The 22,200-nt window shown below is 42.9% G+C and overlaps 1 protein-coding gene across 1 annotated transcript in view; it reads right to left on the reverse strand.

Annotated features, from left to right (window-relative positions):
• The window catches only part of srrm3 (serine/arginine repetitive matrix 3), a 304,377-nt gene that overhangs the window by 24,497 nt on the left and 257,680 nt on the right, over positions 1–22,200 (reverse strand). The window contains exon 10 of the mRNA XM_034177539.1: positions 15,560–15,722. Within this exon, the coding sequence (XP_034033430.1) occupies positions 15,560–15,722 (163 nt within the window). The remainder of the gene's footprint in view (positions 1–15,559; positions 15,723–22,200) is intronic.

Below are 22,200 nucleotides of genomic sequence, written 5' to 3' on the forward strand. Positions count from 1 at the left end.
AAAACGTTCTATTTTTATTTCTCAAAAAAATGTTTGGGCCTGAAAACAGGTTGGTCTTATTTTTCTACTAAGGTTTGAACTTTGAGAGTGTTTACACACGAGAGAAAAGTGAGAAAATGTTAATGCCTGTTTGAGAAAAGTGTATAAAGTGTGTAGTGGGGTTTTACAGCCTTAAAACGTCTATAATAATTGTAAAAAATAACGCTGACTACTTCGTGGATTTCGCCTATTGCGGGCTATTTTTAGAACGTAACTCCCGCGATAAACGAGGGACCACTATATAGGCAATAAGGTGAGGCATAATGTCAGTATTCTGGAGTCAGTATTCTGGACTCGTTGTCACATGACGTGTATCCGTGTAGCCACATGGACTATACACATGGTGTGGTGTGGTGTGGTCGTGGTTGTGCACATTCTCTGAACAAGACATCAAGTTCTGGCAAAGTGTCCTTTGTGAGTCTCCCATATTCCAAACCAGCGCGATTGGCTCTGAGCTAAACCCCGAGCCGGTGAAGTGCTGCAGGGCCTGAAACATGATGCTCAGTTATCAAATCAATTCAAATCGATTTTATTTATATAGCGCCAAATCACAACAATGCTTGACACAGTAAGTATACTTCTTACTGTGAGCAAGTCACAAAAAGGAGGGCAAAGCTCCAAAAGGCGAGTGGTATGAATCTGCATCCAGTTGTCTCTTCTGCATGCATTATCATCTGCTGTCTGATCTACGACGCTGCAAAAAGCACAGACGCTCCCTCACAGAAAGAAGAGCTGCTCTCCGCTAGAGAGCTAATCGACGTATAATAAGAAAACACACGAGCACTGGTGCTTATGACAGTAATTAGAAACAGTCATTATCGTGAAATCATAAGATGAATGTTGTAATTCACCAACAAACAGAGAGATGCCGGACAAACAGGAATGCATTCTAGCAAAACAGAAAAGCACAGAAAGTGGAGAAAGAAATTGACCTGGAAAAATAGAGCAGGATACTGGACTTCAGAATGAAGTTAAGGAGGAAAGAAGAGAAAAACCAGAGCTCTACGTAATCCAATTGTTAAAGTCAAATTACAATTGGTTAATTTGGTTAAAGACCACTGGTAAATCACAGAGAGAGAGAAAGAGCGAGAAACACTGACGTCACTCAGGCTAGGGTGCTTGTCACATTCTCATCTGCATAAAGATCACGTGCGTAGGCAAAGTGTTACCTACCTTCCATTTCAATCAGTGACACGTGTGCAATATCAACACAACAAAAAAGGAAAGAAAGAAAAAAAAGGAGAAAGGAATGTTCTCCCCAGCGAAATGGGAAAAAGACAATGACCTCTTTTAGTATCAAAGCTACATATTTGTCCAGAGACTGAAGAATAAAACTTTTTTGGGGGGGGGGGGGCAACAAACAGAAACAGCAAACAAAAGTAAAGAAAATGGGAGGAGAAACCCCCCCTCAAAATGAATTAAAATTACAATTACAAAAAATTAAAGATGAATCGATAAACTAGATGATTTGTTTTGTCTTTTTTTTTTTTTTTGCTTGTACAAATGCAGCTATATTTGTGTCCAAAATAAAAAAGAAAAGGAGAGTGGGGCTCAAAGGACAGAGGTAAGCGGGTAAAGTTACATATCATACGGGGGGCATGCAGAGCTGGAAGACGTCAGAGAACATGTGGGATGGAAATATCAGGAAACCAAAAGTGAGACGTGAGTCACATGACACAGATGACCAGGTAGGAAGGAGAATGGGGGGGGGGGGGGCGGGGGGGGCGTTTGGGGTTACCGCTAAAATGGACAGCTAAAGAACCAGCACATGTGAAAGGGACCCCAGCCACAGTTTGGCAGCCTGGGTCTTCATCAGAAGCAACACTTCATCTTTTCTATTTTCTTCTCTCTCTCTTTTTTTTTTTTTAGTTAAATTTACATTTCACTGTATAGAGCTCCGGACGTCACGTGACTCAATCTGTTAAAGTGTCTTGGCTTTGGCAGGAAAATAGGAAGCAAAGTGGATGAAAGTCCCTCACTCTCCGAGGTTATAATCTAACGATGCGCTAAACACTGTAACCAATCAAACAAACAATCCAAAAGACTGCACTTCATGATGGGAGTTTTTTTGTGATGGGAACAAAATTTGGATTCATAATGACCCTCTGTGCTAGCTAAGATAAGCATAGTACGCTCAATGTGAATTTAAAGCTACAGTGTGTCAGATTTAGTGTCATCTAGTGCTGAGGTTGCAGACTGCATTATGCTGTCACAATATTGTTTCCCTTTACGTTCTTTAGCAACGGGGATTCATGCTTACTTGCATTCTCTTGTGATGAGCAATATACATATGATCCCCCATTTAAAAAAAAAATTGTTAGCCTGCAGGAGCAACCGGTAGACAGTGTACAGGAGAACTCACTATTTTACTCAGTCTCCTAGTTGCTTTGGAAAATGCAATAGGCAGAGTATGTATGTCCCTTTTGTTCTGTTTTGGGGTTTCCCCTCACTGCTGTTGCATATTTTGAAATCTGTTTCAATCGCTGTTTTGGAGTCCATATCAAAAATAAGACATTACAAACTGCGCTCCATGGGGCTTCAATACATCACCAATGGATCAGATGGGAATGCTTCAAATTGTTCCAGTTGAAATAGATTCAGATGACACTAGTTGTCAATTTCATATGTAAAGGCTACAGCCAGCACAGCCTCTGTATGTGTACTAGCAAATATACATATACAACCCCAAATCAGAAAAAGTTGAGATGCTTTGGAAAATACAAATAAAACCCTTTGCAGTCATTCTTACATTAACTTTGAGTTCTATTTTACTGCAGACATTACATAAAAAAGTTTGGATGGGGGCAATTTAGAGCTTGTAATGAGGTAAGAAAGAAAGAAAGAAAAAATAATGATGTTATCCTATATATGTTTATTTGAAATGGGACAGTGCATATTAATGGACATTTCAAACAGGTGACATCAACAGGTGACTGCAAACATGATTTGGTAAAAAAGCAGTAGCCCCAAAGACTGAGTCTTTGAGGATCAAAGATGGGCAGAGGATCTCCAGTTTGTCAATAAATGTATGAGAAAATTAATGAAATGTTTTAAAACAACGATCCTCAAAGAAAGATGGGAAGGGATTTGCATATTTCTCCCTCTACATTGCAGGTGTCAGAGGTACCAAATCCATTGCCCAAGTACTGTGGTACCTGGCCAGCTATGGGAGGAGCAAGGGGGCTACACCTTCTTCTGGAAATAGTTTCCTGAGGAGAAACAATGAATCCACAGCATCAAGAATCCTTTCCTTCCAAAACTAACTGAACTCCTAGTGGGTGTCAGTGAACAACTGACGACACTCCATCTCCAACTTGCAAGTGAACGCCATGCCACCATCATTAGGGATATGCACCAACACTTGACACCAACCATGAGGAGAAAGAAACCTTCTGTGCCAAACTGGACATTGTTCTATTTGCGATCTCAGTATCTGACAAGATCATCCTCCTCAAGGACTTCAATGCTGAGGTCAGAAAGAACCACCATGGGACAGAACCGTTGGGAGTAATGGAGTAGGTAAGTACAATGTCAACGGTATACTGCTTCTCACAAAGTGCGCCGAACACTATCTTGTCAACACCAACACAATCGTCTCCTGGCAACATCCTCATTCAAAGCAGTGGCACCTGCTTAACTACATCACTGTCCGAAAGCATGAACAAAAAAATGTCCTGTCCACCAAGGCAATGACTGGTGTAGATGACTGTTAGTTCATTATCTGAGCTGCTTCAGAATCCAGCTAAACATCCACCCCAAGAGGAGTCCTGGACACTGAAAAACTGTCAAAAGATTCAACATCGACAAGCTCGAAGACCCAGAAACAAAAGCAGAGTTTCAACAGTGCTAGATGAAAGAACTACCCATGAAGTACTCCGTCCCGGCTCGTGAGCATTGGGAGGCACTCAAGACAGCCATAACGACAGCCTGTCAAGAAACACTCAGACACAAGAAGAGGACTGGTTCCAGGACTGGTTTGATGAAAATAACCAGGTTCTCTAATGGCTCATCGACCAAAAGCGAAAAGCTTTTCTCGACTTCCAGAAAGATTTGACCTTGCAAAAGACAAAAGTCTTGACTACATCAAAGTAAAGCGACTCTGTAAAGTTAAACTTGCTGACTGAAGTAGTGACTTGACAAAGGCATTTGAAAGCACATCATGTCTGTGGAAGATTCTGAGCAAAATGGGCTGTCCAGAGAAATTCATAAAGATCATGAGGCTTCTTCACGATCACATGTCCGCCATAGTTCTGGTAAATGGTGTAAAAAGTGAAGCCTTCAAAGTTCAATCAGGAGTAAAACAAGACTGCGTCATCACCCCAATACTCTTCATCATCTTCGTGGCAACAATCCTACATCTGATCAAGGACAAGGTGCCACCATTAATTGATACTGTGTGCAGAACTGATGGAAAGCTCTTCAACCTGAGTTGAAGAAGAAAATCACTATCGCTTCGCTCCTGGACTTCCAGTATGCCAACGACAGCAGCATATCTTCCTTTATGGAAGAAGGCAACACTGCCTGAGTAGGATCTTCCACATCACGTGGGAAGAAATCAAACCAACATCAGCGTCCGGGCTGAAGCCAAGCTACAGAGAATCGAGTGTGTAATCATCAAGAACCAGCTTCGGTGGGTGGGTCATGTTGTTAGGATGGATGACAGCCGACTTCCCAGCCAGATCTTCTATTCTCAGCTGAGTGAAGGCAAATGGTCCAGAGGAGGGCAGAAGAAACGCTAGAAGGACCTCCTGAAATGCCACCATATACAAACCCCAAGAACTGTTCCATTGATTGGAAGAGCCAGCTGACGAGCAACAAATCCGCACTGGTGTGGAAGTCTTCAAAAAAAATACAAACCAGCGGTTATACGTAGACAATGGATGGATTTTCAACACTGTCCCAATGTTTTCTGACTTGGGGTTGTAGAATAATATACATCACACTATGTAAGTTGATTTCATTTTCACTGGGCTTGAATTGAAGTTACAATATAAAATATTTAAAATATGCAAAGGGGCTAAGGTCAAAATCTGAGCCCAATTCTTGTATATTGGAGATATTTAGAATGGCTATTCTGAGTACCTGGTTAAATACGTATAGAGTTGTATGCAAATGTTTGGGCACCCCTGATGATTTCCATGTTTTTCCTTTATAAATCATTGGTTGTTTGGATCAGCAATTTTAGTTTAATATATAATGTAACAAACACAAAGATATCTGAGAAGTGAAATTAAGTTTCTAGGATTTACAGAAAGTGTGCAATAATTATTTAAACAAAATCGAGCAGGTGCATAAATTTGGGCACCCTTGTCATTTTATTGATTTGAATACATTTAGCACTAATTATTGGAACACAAAATTGGTTTGGAAAGCTCATTGACCCTTGATCTCAGTTGAATCCAATCATGAGAAAGGGTATTTATGGTGGCCATTTGCAAATGTTTCCCCTCTTTGCATCTCTTCTAATGAGTGGCAACATGTGAGCCTCTAAACAACTCTCAAATGACCTGAAAACAAAGATTGTTCATCATCATGGTTTAGGGGAAGGATACAAAAAGCTATCTCAGAGATTTCAGCTGTCAGTTTCCACTGTGAGGAACATAGTGAGGAAATGGGAGACCGCAGGCAAAGTACTAGTTAAGGCCCGAAGTGGCAGGCCAAGAAAAATCTCAGATAAGCTGAAGCGAAGGATGGTGAGAACAGTCATAGTCAACCCACAGACCTGTTCCAAAGACCTACAACATGATCTTGCTGAAGATAGTGTCTCTGCGCATCGTTTGCACAAAGAGATGCTGTATGATGCTGTAATGCAGAGGAAGGCTTTTCTGCATACACGCAACAAAAAGGGTCGCTTGAGGTATGCTAAAGCACATTTGGACCAACCAGCTTCATTTTGGAATAAGGTGCTGTGGATTGATGACATTAAAATTGAGTTATTTGGACAAAACAAGGGGCGGTATGCATGGCTGAAAAAGAACACAGCATTCCATGAAAAACACTTGCAACCTACAGTAAAATTTGGAGGTGGTTCCATCATGCTGTGGGGCTGTGTGGCCAGTGCAGGTACTGGGAATGTTGTTAAAGTTGAGGGTCACATGGATTCCAGTCAATATCAGCAGATTCTTGAGAACAATGGTCATGAATCAGTGACAAAGTTAAAGTTGCGCCGGGGCTGGATCTTTCAACAAGACAATGATCTTAAACACTGCTCAAAATCTACTAAGGCATTCATGCAGAGGAACAAGTACAATGTTCTGGAATGAACATCTCAGTCCCAAGACATGAATATTATTGACAATCTGTGCTGTGATTTTAAGCGGGCTGGAAACCAACAAACCTGAGGTGTTTTGTAAAGAAGAATGGTCCAAAATACCTTCAACCAGAATCCAGATTCTCATTGGAAGCTATAGGAAGTGTTTAGAGGCTGTTATTTCTGAAAAAGGAGGATCTACTAAATACTGATGTATTTTTTCTGTTGGGGTGCCCAAATTTATGCACCTACCTAATTTTGTTTAAAGAATTATTGCACACTTTCTGTAAATCCTACAAACTTATTTCACTTCTCAAATATCACTGTGTTTGTCTGCTATATGATATATTTAACTGAAATTGCTGATCCAAACAACCAATGATTTATAATGGAAAATCAAGGAACTCATCAGGGGTGCCCAAACCTTTGCATACAACTGTACATCTGTGGTTACTATTAAACACTAATAGGAAGTTCTATGTCATCTTTGACTCACGGTTATAAATGATCACACGCTGAGGCCACACAGAACCACAAGCTGTGGTATCACTAAATTTGCATGACTCTGTGTCAAACATGTAAGGCGCAGCACCGCTGGTGTTTCTTCTTGATGCTAATATAGCATTTATTGAAAACTGGACACCCAGAATACCTGTTTGTGTAAAGTAGGCTAAAATTACCCCTGACATCTCAACACTGCAGGAGCTGAACACAATGAATGGATTGTGTTGATTGTGGTTCCTTGAGCACCTTCTGGTGGCCCTTAAGATGGTGTTAAAATTCCATGTGTATTCATGAACACATCATCAATTTTGTGAGTTTTACTTCAGATTTTGATGCTTTTTGTGAACACAAGTTTAATAAGCTTCTAAAGTTGATTCTTAGATAACCTTATCTTTGTCATTTTCTGATTTAACTCAGATCTTATTGGTTTTTGTTGGATTGCGTGACGTCAACTCCCAGAGCTCAATACGCACAGGATATGAGGGAACCTGAAGGATTTTTTTTAATTAGTCTGCTGTAAACATCAAGATAAAGGAGGTGCTAATATTAAAAATGGCTTGGGTCCCTTTTAAAATAGTAGTTATGCTGACAAACATGAGTCGTCCCATTTCAAATCAGGACTGCACTGAATCACAGCATGTATGTTTGAAGAGATCGAAGACCAACTACAGGAACACACACTGAGATGTAGAAGAACCAGAGCTGCGCTAGGGAATGCATCCTAAACCACAAACATCTGCTTCTACCTTCAGAGAGAACAAATGTCATGGGTTTTGCTGCTAACATCACCTGGGCTACAGAACAAAGCTACTAAACAAACAAAACAAACAAACCCAGAGCCAATGGAATGCTCCTCTTTTGACTGAAAACCCCCCGTGTCCATTCTCCAAGAGCAGGACCAACATCAGGGACAGAAAAGAGACTGCCTCCTAGAGGTAACATGCAGTGCGACGTGGTGAAATACAGAGAGGAGCTTGTTTGACTCCTGGTGGTTCTGTTCCACAAACACCTGAACGAGTGCTTGAAAAGAAACACAGCTGCATCGACAAGAAGAAACTATTTCACATACCCGGTCAACCTACGTGGTCCAATTCCAAAGCATTTGGGTGCTTTTTGTATGAACAAGACAGAAAGATTTGGGCATTTATTTATGAGTATATACCACTTAAAATGTTAAGGCAAGAAGAAAAAAATATGCATAAATGAAACAAGCAGAGAAAGAACGAGATCAAATGAGACCTCACAGAAACATGCGACCTGAAGTTGGCAACAGAAAAAGGCAGCGGGTGTTTAATGGCTGCTGGCTACACATTTGTACTCACACTCATGAGAGAAAAATGATATCATAAACAATGTATTTGATGTAAGCAGCATCTTTTGGTTAATTCTTGCACAATCGCTGCCACCCAGCTGTCACACTAATGAAGTTTTTATAGTGTAGCTATTTGCACAATAGAAATAATGCATCACGTGCAGCCTCTCGTCGCTCTGTTAAAGGGGGAAAATCCAATAATCAAGTAGTTAGAGAGGAAAACACATTTCATTTATGATTCTGTTCTCTAACCTTAATTTAAGGACAGGATTGAGGTGTTTTTACTGTGATAAAAGGAGTTCTACAACACAGCAGCAGAACAATGTTTTTCAACTCAGTCACTGAGGATCGTCGATCACCTGTTCAGTGGCAGGATTATTAAAAAATACTCAACCAATTTTTTCAAAAGTTTGTGCAAAAAACTGGATGTGGATGACAAAAGAAAACATTAACTACGAGGGCAAATCCAGACAAAGTGGAAAAACCAAGACATTTCACTTCACAAGTTTTGTAAAATGCTTTGTTCTAAAGGGACGTAAAGAAGAAAAAAAAGCATATTGTTAAAATGGATCTCAAATAAACTGCCAACACTTTGAGATTGGCATAAGATTATATTCAATGTTTTGCCTATGGAATAGCTGACATACTGGGTTCAAGGTAAAATTGGTATGTTTTATGATATATGGACTCCATTCTTTGATTATGTTGAACCTAGGATATGGAATATATTCTGGAAGACACTTCCCAAACCACGGAATGATGACTGAATTTGTATGGGAGACCTGGTTGTCTGTAATTCTTACTTTTCCTGTTTCTCTCTCTTTTTTGTGTGCTTTTGAGAATATTAAATGTACCTATATATATATTTTTTTGAATACCACTATATTTGTAAGATAAGACTGTGCTGTGGGGTTTGTTCTGAAGTTGTTGGGGGGGGGGGGGGGGTACATAAATGGAAAAGAAAAGAAAGAACACTGTAATATGTGACATAATGAAGGTTTGAATAACAATAAAGATATGTTTAAAAAATGCTTTGGTCTGACAAATATAATGTTTTATTGATTTATTTTTTTCTTTCCCTTGGTTGTTTAGGGTCACCACAGTGGAACCAGTACAAATTCACATTAGGATTTGGCACATGTTTTACAGCGGACGCCCTTCCTGACAACTCCAGTTCTACTTGGAGAAACCTGCTCACTGTTCCTGAAACATAATCATGATATTCTGGGATAAAGGCATGAATGAAGTCAAATGAAAGCCCCAGTTTGGTGAGGATTGGCGTGAACAAGATGGAACAATATATATGAATTCCACCCGCACCCACCACCAAAAAAAATCTACACATTCATGTTGGATTGTGTCAGACAGCCGCAGTGACCATGACATAAGACGTGACGTGTCTGTAAAACAAAGGCTCAAACTACACTGCTCAAAAAATTTAAAAGAACACTTTCAATCACATCAAGTCAATTCAACTTCTGGGATACTGATCTGGTCAGTTAACTTAAGTAGCAGTGGGGATTGTTAATCAGTTTCAGCTGTTTTGGTGTTAATGAAATTAGCAACAGGTTTAGGCTGTTAATGACTATCCAATGATCCACCGGGATTACTTTGTGCACTACCGTGACTGGTTTCAAAGTATACAGCATTCGCAGCAAACAGCTACAGAGACGTCCGAAAACAAAGTACTTGTGAGTATTTGGGTGTTTCCGACAATTAATGTTGCAACGACAAGTGCCCCAGCGTGCGCTTCAATGGAATGCAGCTGATAACGTTAAGAACGGAGGGACAGATTAAGTCCAAAGTTTACATAAGTGTGATGTCGCATTATGATGACTCGTTTTTAAGTGAAAACTGTTCATTATGATGCAGTCACAATAAAAGCTGCGGCTCTGTGAAGGTTTCTGTGCACCTGAACGGCCATGAGTCATAAACACAGCCTGTCAATAACCATCTCTGTTCCAGGACCAGCTTTGTACACGATTAATTTAGTGTTGTTCTCAAAAAAATTTAAACAAAAAAAGAAAAAATACAGTTGGTGTCAGGGAAACACCTTCTTGGAGACAGTCCTTTTGCAGTGAGCTAAGAAGCGCAATGAGCAGTGCCGGCGCACACACACACACGCACACAGACACACACTCCAGCTCCTCAACGCAAAAAAAGAAAAAAAGGACTTGCCATAAAACACAAAAAGGGGTAGAATCCTGAACATGCTGGACTCACCGTGTGATATTGTTTTCCAAATGTAAAATCCACAAGAACAAAGAAGTGCGTGCGCACGAACCTGGTTTCAGCTTCGCCTCTCTCAAGATCACATTAAATAATGTCCATTAATTCCTGGAAATAATGTATTCTGGCTTTTTCCAATCTTAACAAATCCATCTCTGTGTCCAGGCAGTCTGCTAAAAACACTGTCAGATGTCCCACGTCCACATGAACTTTAGGGAACCACACAAACACCACACTTTAGGCTCCAAAAATCCGACACTCTGAAATAGTTAAGAGTTTCAGGGTGAAGCGTGCTGTCTCCTCTCTGTAAATCCGAGCCATCACATTCGAAAAGCAGCTCAGAAGCTTTGTTTTTGGACAAAGCGGGTTCTTTTCCTTCTGTCTGTCAGTTATTGGGATGTTTCTGTTTTGCTAATTAAAACATCACGCACTGAAAAATGCAGAGAATTGCAGAGTGAAACTTTTTCCGGAAATGCACCTGCTAACGCTCAAAGTGAGAAGAATAAAATACATCAGAGATCACTAATTATTAACACGTGTGCAGAGACACTTACATGAGTACTTTTATGTTGTCTTACTAACTGGGATGTTAAGAAATGTGAGACATGTCCTTTAAACCATCAGCAGGACCGGTATCTGCTCCTTTGTGCAAGGAGGACCAGGATGAGCACAGCCAGAGCCCTACAAAGTGACCTCCAGCAGACCACTGGTGTGAATGTCTCTGATTAAACAATCAAAAACAGACTTTATGAGGGTGTCCTGAGGATCTGATGTCCTGTAGTGGGCTCTGTGCTTGCCTGTGGTTACCATGGAGCTCGAACGGCATTTGCCACAGAACACCAGAACAGGCAGGTCCACCACTGGCGCCCTGTTCTTTTCACAGATGAGAGCAGGTTCAACCTGAGCACATGTGACAGATGTGAAAGTGTCTGGAGATGCTGTGGACAACATTATGCTGCCTGCAACATCATTTAGCATGACTGGCTTGGTGTTGGGTCAGTGATGGTCTGGGGAGGCATCTCCCTGGAATGACTCACAGACCTCTACAGGCTAAACAATGGTATCTTGACTGCTATTAGGTATCAGGATGAAATCCTTGGACCCACTGTCAGACCCTATGACAATGGTCATATGATGGTGCAGTGGTGCGGTCACTATTCCTGGAGGATGAAGGATACCACTGACCAGCCACCACACACACCTGACCTAAATCCAATAGAACACCTCTGGGACATTATGTTTAGTTCAATCCAATGCTGCCAGGTTGCATCTCAGACTGTCCACAAGCTAAGTGATGTCCTGGTCCAGATCTGGGAGGACATGCCCCAGGACTCCATCTGTCGTCTCATTAGCAGCATGCCCTGATGTTGTCAGGCATGCATACAAGCACGTGGGGGCCATACAAAATATTGAGTACCATTTTGAGTTGCTGCAATGACATTTTGACAAAATGAAAAGCCTGCTGCATCATTCATTATTTTGCTTTGATTCTTGGGTTGTCTTTGATTTCAACCTTCTGTAGGTTGACAATTTTAATTTCCATCAAACAATTTGGCATTGTTCATGACATAGTTATGATTCCTAACACATTACCCACTCCATATCAGCAGGCTTTGGAGTAGGTATTGAGATCTGATGTGTTTTCAAAGTGTTCCTTTAATTTTGTTGAACAGTGTATTTTTGTTTGTAAATAATTCTGGATAAAGAGGTGTAGCAAAAAATTTTACACTGTGAAAGAAAATCAGAAAACTGCATTGCTTTTATGGAAAAATAAGCCCCGGCATCATTGGTTGCCAGAATAATTATGGAAAAAATACATCAAAAATTATGTAAATACCTCTTCAGAAAATACTGTGAATTTTAATGCATAAAACTGTTGTAATTTGAAAAAAATTCAAATCTCCACCACCTTTGGCTGCTAGAATAATTACATAAAACAAAACAGGAAAATACGAGGTCTGTCAATAAAGTATAGGTCCTTTTTATTTTTTTCAAAAACTATATGGATTTCATTCATATGTTTTTACGTCAGACATGCTTGAACCCTCGTGCGCATGCGTGAGTTTTTCCACGCCTGTCGGTGACATCATTCGCCTGTGAGCACTCCTTGTGGGAGGAGTCGTCCAGCCCCTCGTCGGAATTCCTTTGTCTGAGAAGTTGCTGAGAGACTAGCGCTTTGTTTGATCAAAATTTTTTCTAAACCTGTGAGACACATCAAGTGGACACGGTTCGAAAAATTAAGCTGGTTTTCGGTGAAAATTTTAACGGCTGATGCGAGATTTTGAGGTGATACTGTCACTTTAAGGACCTCCCACGGTGCGAGACGTCGCGCAGCGCTCTCAGGCGCCGTCGTCAGCCTGTTTCAAGCTGAAAACCTCCATATTTCAGGCTCTATTGATCCAGGACGTCGTGAGAGAACAGAGAAGTTTCAGAAGAAGTCGGTTTCAGCATTTTATCCGGATATTCCACTGTTAAAGGAGATTTTTTTAATGAAAGACGTGCGGACGGATTGCAGCGTCAGCTCGCAGCCGCCGCGACGCTCCGCCACAGGAAAAACACCTCTGTTGGAAGCCTTAAGGACAAGTTGGAACATGTCCAGCTGTTAAACAATTTCTCATATACTCACTCCGCTGAAAGCCATCAAAAGCCGCCTGGATTTTACAAATGGTTATCAACACGGAGGTGTTTTTCCTGTGCCGCCACACCGCGCCGGCTGCGTCCCGACGCGCGGACCCGTCCGCACGTCTTTCATTAAAAAAATCTCCTTTAACAGTGGAATATCCGGATAAAATGCTGAAACTGACTTCTTCTGAAACCTCTCTGTTCTCTCACGACGTCCTGGATCAATAGAGCCTGAAATGTGGAGGTTTTCAGCTTGAACAGGCTGACGACGGCGCGTGGGAGCGCTGCGCGACGTCTCGCACCGTGGGAAGTCCTTAAAGCGACAGTATCACCTCAAAATCTCTCATCAGCCGTTAAAACCAGCTTAATTTTTCGAACCGTGTCCACTTCGATGTGTCTCACAGGTTTAGAAAAAATTTTGATCAAACAAAACGCCAGTCTCTCAGCAACTTCTCAGACAAAGGAATTCCGACGAGGGGCTGGACGACTCCTCCCACAAGGAGTGCTCACAGGCGAATGACGTCACCGACAGGCGTGGAAAAACTCACGCATGCGCACGAGGGTTCAAGCATGTCTGACGTAAAAACATATGAATGAAATCCATATAGTTTTTGAAAAAAATAAAAAGGACCTATACTTTATTGACAGCCCTCGTATGTAAATAACTCCAAGAAAAAACTGTAAATTTTACAGTATAAAACCATTCTAATTTGCAAAACAATTAGGAAAAGGAAAATGGGGTAAAGGCAGCCTTGAACCAGGGACATTTTGTAAGGAAAACCAGTACATCAGCTACTTGCGCCACCATCCTGTCATATGATATAAAGTCGTATGAAAATGTAATAAACTGCGGAATACATTTTTCTCTGTTCTAAAACAGATATAATTTTTTTCAGAACTCCACATATTAACATAGTTTGTACAAAATATAGAAACATATGTTAATATGGCAACATGATATACAATTCATTGTACTTTCGGAGTAGTTTCTACTGTGTGACAGCCCTATGGTGCAAGCAGTAAGTATGCTTAACCTCCCAAATGAAATATCAAAAGTTCAAAGCTACCCGAAGACCTTTCTCAGTACACAGTTGGGGTGCAAAGAAAAAATAAATAAATAAATCAACATGTAGATCCCCGTTGCCAAACCTGTGGTGGCCCTGAGCAAAATGGGAGCAGCACAATAAAATCCTGATGAATGGAGAAATAATTTAAAAACAGCATGATGTTAATTTCGGGGGAAAAATTTGTTTATTTATTTGTAAATTACAACTTTATACTGTAAATTTTACAGCTTGTTCTGTATTCTTGTATTTTTACTTTTTTATATCAGAACTACTGCCACAACCACACCTTTATTTAGGTTTATTTATGTAAGAACAACAGATTTAAAAAATTTTTAACGGTGTACATTTTGAGATATAGGGCTGCTGCAAAGCAGCACACAGTGCAATGTGAGTAATACTGATACATACCCATGTTATTTAAGTAGCAAGTCTGTGCAACCATGGTCTTAAAGTGATACACACTCAGGCACAGTTCTGGTGCAGCAGAACCACTTGCCCCGTAGACCACCAAAAACCCGGTCTGAAGTCCAACAAAGAGTTTTCCTACTATTTATATGGTGTAATATTGAGTTACATCTCATACAGGAGGGTTCAAAGTGTGTGTATCTGACTTAGAAATTAACCAAAAAGTGAAACTCAGGTTTCAACCACACTGTTACACTGTTTTCTTAATCCTCAGGTTTGCTAGCAAGGTCACAGCTAGCCGGGGTTGGGTACTGGAGAATCCAAGAGCAGAGACGGGCGCTCTTTGTGGGTTGGGTAGATAGAGATGGTGGAGGAAGTACTGTAGAAATGAGAACTTGTGTAATGTACTTTAGAGCACGCTATGGATCCTCAAGATATGGCCAACAATGAGGTACTACAACTGATTTTCAAGAAACTTTGCAAAAAGCTTTGGCCTGGCTACAGCAATTTAAAATGGAGTTTCTTTTTCTGAACATTTTAAGAATGTTCACACTCTGAATGCTGTTCTCTGTTAGGTTAAATGGCAGATTAAGCAACATCGCGAGTTTCCATGAAGTCTCTGTGACGCTCCAATATTCCTCACTTTTTGTCGAGTGAAGTAGCAGTCGTACCTGCTCCTGCCTCAACAGACCGCTGTCTCATACCTCACAAAGCACCTGCTCACAAAAGGCAGCGCATAATTTTACTCAGTCAGTCAAACGGTGAATACCAGCGCGGCTCATTGGAGGTGTCGTATGCTAATGAGGATGTCAAAACAATAGAACCTTTTTCTCTTTGCATCCCGCCTCTCTTACCCAAAGCAGTTCAACAAAACCAAACAAAAACCCAGAGGATCAACGAGAGCCGGAAACAAAGCAGCAGGAGCAGCAAATCTTACACAAGTCTGTCACACATCAAAAATAATCATCATCATCATCATCATTATCATCATCATAATACTTAAAACAGCAGAAACAAAGGAAAAGGAACCTTTCAGTGTCCAAAAAGACATGTTAAAAAAAAAGACTATTTGAAGAGACCACAGAATTTGGTGGGGGAGGGTGGTGTGGGCAAATAGAGGAGACTACATACATTGAGCCCCTTCTGGCCGTCGGCATGGTTGAGTCTGCTGGGCTTGCCGTTGCGGCTTCGTTGAGTGTGGTCCCCATTATGCCATGTGGTAGGACTGTTGTGGCCCGGTGACAGCAAGGTGCTGGACATCTTTTGTCCTTCTGTCTTGAGTTTGGAGTTGAGTCTGGAAGAGCAGGATCACAGCAAAATACCCAAGAGGATAAGTTCCCTTGCCTCAAATGCTTCGTACAGCAGTCAGCACAACCAGTCAGTCACAGAACATGCACTCCACATTCACATTGCACTTTGTGCTGGAATCCCGATCAAACGGCATCAAGATGACGACGTACTGCCATCTGACCGTGGTCACAACATACGTACAGGTCGGGCCATTCGGACCACCGTTGAGGGGCCGCATGAAATGATCAGCCACATCAAACCATGGCTGAATGTGGTGAATGAATCAGCCTTCACGCCAGCAGCCGAATGAGATGAATGGCAGTGAATGGCCATTCGACCCACGCGCAGAATCAAGGTGCACTATCGAACTTCCAACAGCAGTAGCTGGGTACTTAGAAAATGCAGGCCCATTCGCATGGCCAGCACGAATGTAGTGTGCAGGACACCACTGTCGAGGTGCAGTCAAGGTGTCGAAAGCTCAAAGGGCGGTCAGTGTGTTGTGTCTGCCCCCGAGCAACACAAATGGTGTGCGAGTGTGTTGTGTCCCCCCCACCCCCCACACCACAAACCAACATTGTCAAGGTGCGGCTAAGGTGGCGAAGGCTCGAATGGTGGCTGGAGTGCATTGTGATTGCTGTCCTGCACAGCATGCACATCTGGACGGCTGTCATGTCCATGATGGAAGAGTTGACAGCTGTGCAAGACCCATCATGCCATATCCAGCATGTCCTGCTGGAGGTGGAATCACTGGCCAGCAGCTGCCCACACCACCACAACAGAGATAAAAATAAAAACCCAGCTGTTCCAGCTGTGTGTCATAGCAGCAGCGCGCCATCCAACCGGACAGCCACGTCATGTGACACGTGATCGCTGATGATCACGGCCCAGGCACGCCCACCGATGCAATCAAATGATGCCAGTGCACTTGAGCGCACCAAAGACATCAGATGATTACATGCACATTTACTGAGGCAATCATCATGTCGTACCAGACCACTGTGTCATCGCAACTCAAAGCTGGAGAACACATATCGTGCCATGAAGAATATCACCTCTCGACATGGCACTGCGATGCACATGTGTCTCACAGGCTCTCATGACATGGTGAAAAATAAAAACACATATCACCTTTGGAATGTGTTCAGCTGTGCCTCAGTGCGCCCTGCAAACACAATCAGCCAGGTTGCACCATGTGAAAATATCCATCTGATCATGTGACCGGCCAGCTGGCGAGGCAAATGTCACATCGACCATGTGATTTATAGTCCACATGACGTAGTGTCCTTCAGCACATTGCACACCGATTGGCCAAAGACAGCTGGACGTGCGGACCCTCTGTGTGTCTGGCTGATGTTGTCATGATGTGAGCGCACCAATTCCTTCATGTCAATTAATTAAGTCCTTGTTTACGTCCATGGGCATGGTTCATGAACAAAAAGGAATAGAAGGATGATAATTGTATTGTCTGCTCTTCATAACAGGAATTTAATATTTTAGCAGACAAAACGAAATCCATTTGTTTCCTCAATTTCAACACAGGTCATCAAGCATCAATTAAACATCATTAACAGTAACATGATTGTCTTACATTTAACCCAACGGGGTCCGAGGGCATTTTTTGGACAGTTCATTCGCCTGGCATAAATGTTTTATTGCTGTTAACAGCTCTCCCTGCATCCCACAATCAAGTTTTATGTCTCTTTTTTCAGGACAACCTGTGCTTTCAGAATATATATGTTTTTGTTGTGTTTTATAAGTGTAATAAAGGTTTACAATCAAAAATAGGCAAGGAAAAAATAAAGCGAAAAATAATTTTTTTTCCACACACATTTATTCAAAACACACAGCAAACTATAATAAACAACTGTTTTGACACTTTAGAAAGGTAATTTGAGGTCTTGTGTGAAAGACTGTACAACTAAAAGGTTCAAACAATAAACACAAATGCACATTTTGAACAATATATACAAAATGGTCTATGCGTTTTGTTATTTTGATATGGTAAACCATGCTTTACGCAGAGAAAGCAACAGAGTTATCCAGTAACATTCACATGCAAACTAGTGGAGCAATCCTGATAGTTACACACTCTTTGTTTGAGCATGTGAGATTGTCATCAGAGGCTCTCCGTTTGCTTTCACTTTCGCTGTGCATAATGGAGCAGGGTGCACTGAGTATGTACTAACAGTATGTACTCATTGGCGCACCCAGGGGGCTATTCAAACGGGCCAACTAGTAACATATCACTCCTGAAAATGATCTTTGGCTTTTCACGTTAGGTAAATCTGCCCCATGATTGGATTTTGGAAAACCATGTGACGGTGAACCAATTCCGATTGGACACTCACATTGTGCACGTCATCACACAGCTTCTATGAGGAGTACAAAGATGGCCGATGGCTGGCTCGAACGTCCGCGGAGTTAACTTTTCAGCAAAAAAAAGAGTAAGTTTCTATGTCATATCATTAAAAAGTTATTTATAATTTAGTAAAGCTTGGTCTTAGCCGTCGTATACGACAGCGTCGGCCCCAGAGGGTTAAACAGTACAATCACTGTTCTGATAATGTTCTGTGCTCTCTCATTATTTGGTTGTTACAAATTTTCTTCAATTTATGTACAGTTGTACAACATTTAGTTGCTTTCACTGCTGTATGAGCATGATGTGGTATCACACCTCTCACGTGGTCGCATTGTTTTTGTGCACATGCACACGAGCGTGCATGAAACTGTCGCTGCGGGATCGTACGGCATCTGTACACCGCTGTCCGACCGCCTGTCCCTCCCGACAGTGGCTGGAATTTTTTGGGGTTCTCCAATTCGGCCTGTTTCAGCCTCATTTCCCCAACTTCATGTTAGGTGTGAAGGGGTCATAAACAATGTTAGCAACCAAGCCTCAATTCACCTTTGATGATTGAGTTGATAGAAATTCTTTTTGCACCCCTATTCCACAGGGCGTGGTTCTACTATGATCGACCATGATCCAAAAAAGTGCAAAAATGGGATGAAACAGCGTAATCCGGTTTAGCTTCTAACAGGCTGGCTTATAAAGTGCCAACTCACCCAAAAACAAAAGAAAAGGAACTGCGCCTTTGGACAGAAACACAACAGACACTGCTTACGTCGATGGAGCATGATCAAACAAGCTTCAAGCCATAGTCACTACAAATGCCCCGTTTAACCCTTTGGGGTTCGAGGGCATTTTTGGACAGTTCACTCGCCTGGCATGAATGTTTTATTATTGCTGTTAAAAGCTCACCCTGCATCCCACAATCAAGTGGTATATTTCTTTTTTTTCAGGACAACCTGTATTTTCAGAATATATATGCTATAGTAGTGTTTTATAAGTGTAATAAATGTTTACAATCAGAAATAAGAAAAGAAAAAATAAAGCGAGAAATAATTTTCACACATATTTATTCAAAACACACAGCAAACTATAATAAACAACTATTTTGACACTTTATAAAGTTAAGTTGGGGTCTTGTACAATGAATGGACAAAAATAAACATTCTAAAATAAACTCAAATGCACATTTTGAAGAATATATACAAAATGGTCTATGCCTTTTGCCACATCTCAAAGCAATTTCTGTCTGCTATTACACAAAGCTTACAACACAAACTTTTTACCTAAACGGAGTTTGACTCCTGGGTGTTCACCTCAACAACAAACTGGACTGGACTCACAACACGCCCTATACAAGAAGGGACAGAGTCGCCTCCACCTCCTGAGGAGACTGAGATCCTTTGGAGTGAGCAGGCCTCTGCTTAAGACCTTCTATGACTCTGTTGTAGCCTCTGCTCTCCTCTATGCTGTCGTCTGTTGGGCCCCGGGCAGCACAGAGCGAGAGAGAAAGAGAGGTGGTCAGGAAGACCAGCTCTGTCCTGGGCTGTCCTCTGGACTCTCTGGAGGAGGTGGCTGAGAGGAGGGTGTTAGCCAAGTTCAAATCCATCACGGGCAACTCCTCTCACCCTCTGCACCAGACTGTAGTGGAGCTGAGCAGCTCCTTCAGTGACAGACTGAGGCACCCTCAGTGCAAGAAGGAACCGCAGGTCGTTCATCCATGCTGCTGTCAGACTGTACAATAACACTGTGAAATAACCACATGCAATAATATGTCCACAAATCACGTCCAATATTAATATGTCCACAAATCATGTGCAATAACAACTCGTTTACAAATCCCTGCACTAATGTCACCTTATCACATCTAAATTCTACTTCACATATTGTAAATAAGATGCTCCTATCTTTTTTCAATTCCGATCATATTTATATATGCATATGTACTTATGTATATATATATATATATATATATATATATATATATATATATATATATATATATATATATATATATATATATATATATATCCCCGCCTCTGCCTCTCACTGTTGTCTCGGCCTACGGGCTGAGCGGCAGTACAGAGTACCCGACCTTCCTGGAGTCCCTGGGAGGGGTACTAGATAGCGCTCTGACTGAGGACTCCATTGTTCTCCTGGGGGATTTCAACGTCCACGTGGGCGGCGACAGTGAGACCTGGAGGGGGGTGATCGGGAAGCACGGCCTCCCCGACCTGAACCCGAGTGGTGTTCAGTTGTTGGACTTCTGTGCTAGTCACAGTTTGTCCATCACGAACACCATCTACGAGCACAAGGGTGTCCATAAGTGCACGTGGCACCAGGACACCCTGAGCTGGAGGTCGATGATCGACTTTGTAGTCGTATCATCTGACCTTCGGCCACGTGTCTCGGACACTCGAGTGAAGAGAGGGGCAGAGCTGTCGACCGATCACCACCTGGTGGTGAGTTGGATCCGCTGGGAGGGGAGGAAGCCGGTCAGACCTGGCAGGCCCAAACAGATCGTGAGGGTCTGCTGGGAATGACTGGCGGAACCCTCTGTCAGCAAGGTCTTTAACTCCCACCTCCGGGAGAGCTTCTCCCAGATCCCGGGGGAGGTTGGAGACATGGAGTCCGAGTGGACCATGTTCTCCACCTCCATTGTCGATGCGGCAGCTCATAGCTGTGGTCGCAAGGTCTCTGGTGCCTGTCGCGGCGGCAATCCCCGAACCTGGTGGTGGACACCGGAAGTAAGGGATGCCATCAAGCTGAAGAAGGAGTCCTACTTATCTTTGTTGGTAGGCGGGACCCCAGAGGCAGCTGACAGGTACCGGCAGGCCAAGCGTGCTGCAGCCCGTGCGGTCGAAGAGGCAAAAACTTGGGTCTGGGAGGAGGTCGGGGAGGAGGACTATCGGTCGGCCTCGAAGAGATTCTGGCAAACTGTCCGACGCCTCAGGAGGCGGAAGCAGCTCTCCACCAGCACTGTTTACGGTGCGGGTGGGGTGGGGAGCTGTTGACCCTGACTGGGGATGTTGTCGGGCGGTGGAAGGAGTACTTCGAGGATCTCCTCAATCCCATCGTCATGTCTTCCAAAGAGGAAGCAGAGACTGGGGACTCAGAGGCGGACTCATCCATTATCCAGGCTGAAGTCACCGAGGTGGTTAGAAAGCTCCTCGGTGGCAAGGCTCCTGGGGTGGATGAAATCCGTCCTGAGTACCTTAAGTCTCTGGATGTTGTGGGACTGTCTTGGCTGATACGCCTCTCCAACATCACGTGGCGATCGGGGATAGTGCCTCTGGATTGGCAGACCGGGGTGGTGGTCCCTCTGTTTAAGAAGGGGGACCGGAGGGTGTGTTCCAACTATAGGGGGCTCACACTCCTCAGCCTCCCCAGTAAGGTCTATTCCAGAGTACTGGAGAAGAGAATTCGGCCGATAGTCAAACCTCGGATTCAGGAGGAGCAGTGTGGTTTTCGTCCTGGTCGCGGCACACTGAACCAGCTCTACATGCTCCATCGGGTGCTCCAGGGTTCATGGGAGTTCGCCCAACCAGTCCACATGTGTTTTGTGCATCTGGAGAAGGCATTCGACCGTGTCCCTCGGGGCACATTGTGGGGAGTGCTCCGGGAGTACGGGGTCCGGGGTCCTTTGCTAAGGGCTATCCGGTCCCTGTACGGCCGCAGCAAGAGCTTGGTTCGCATTGCCGGTAGTAAGTCAAACCTGTTTCCAGTGCATGTTGGCCTCCACCAGGGCTGCCCTTTGTCACCGGTTCTGTTCATTATTTTTATGGACAGAATTTCTAGGCACAGCCAGGGTGTAGAGGGGGTCTGGTTTGGGAACCACAGAATCTCGTCTCTGCTGTTTGCGGATGATGTGGTTCTGTTGGCTTCGTCAAATCAGGACCTTCAGCATGCACTGGGGCGGTTTGCAACTGAGCGTGAAGCGTCCAGGATGAAAATCAGCACCTCCAAATCCGAGGCCATGGTTCTTGACCGGAAAAAGGTGCTTTGCCCTGTTCAGGTCGGTGGAGTGTCCTTGCCTCAAGTGGAGGAGTTTAAGTATCTCGGGGTCTTGTTCACGAGTGAGGGACGGATGGAGCATGAGATCGATAGACAGATCGGTGCAGCATCTGCAGTGATGCGG

The sequence above is a fragment of the Thalassophryne amazonica genome, chromosome 9 (assembly GCF_902500255.1).
Source record: "Thalassophryne amazonica chromosome 9, fThaAma1.1, whole genome shotgun sequence".
NCBI lineage: Eukaryota > Metazoa > Chordata > Actinopteri > Batrachoidiformes > Batrachoididae > Thalassophryne > Thalassophryne amazonica.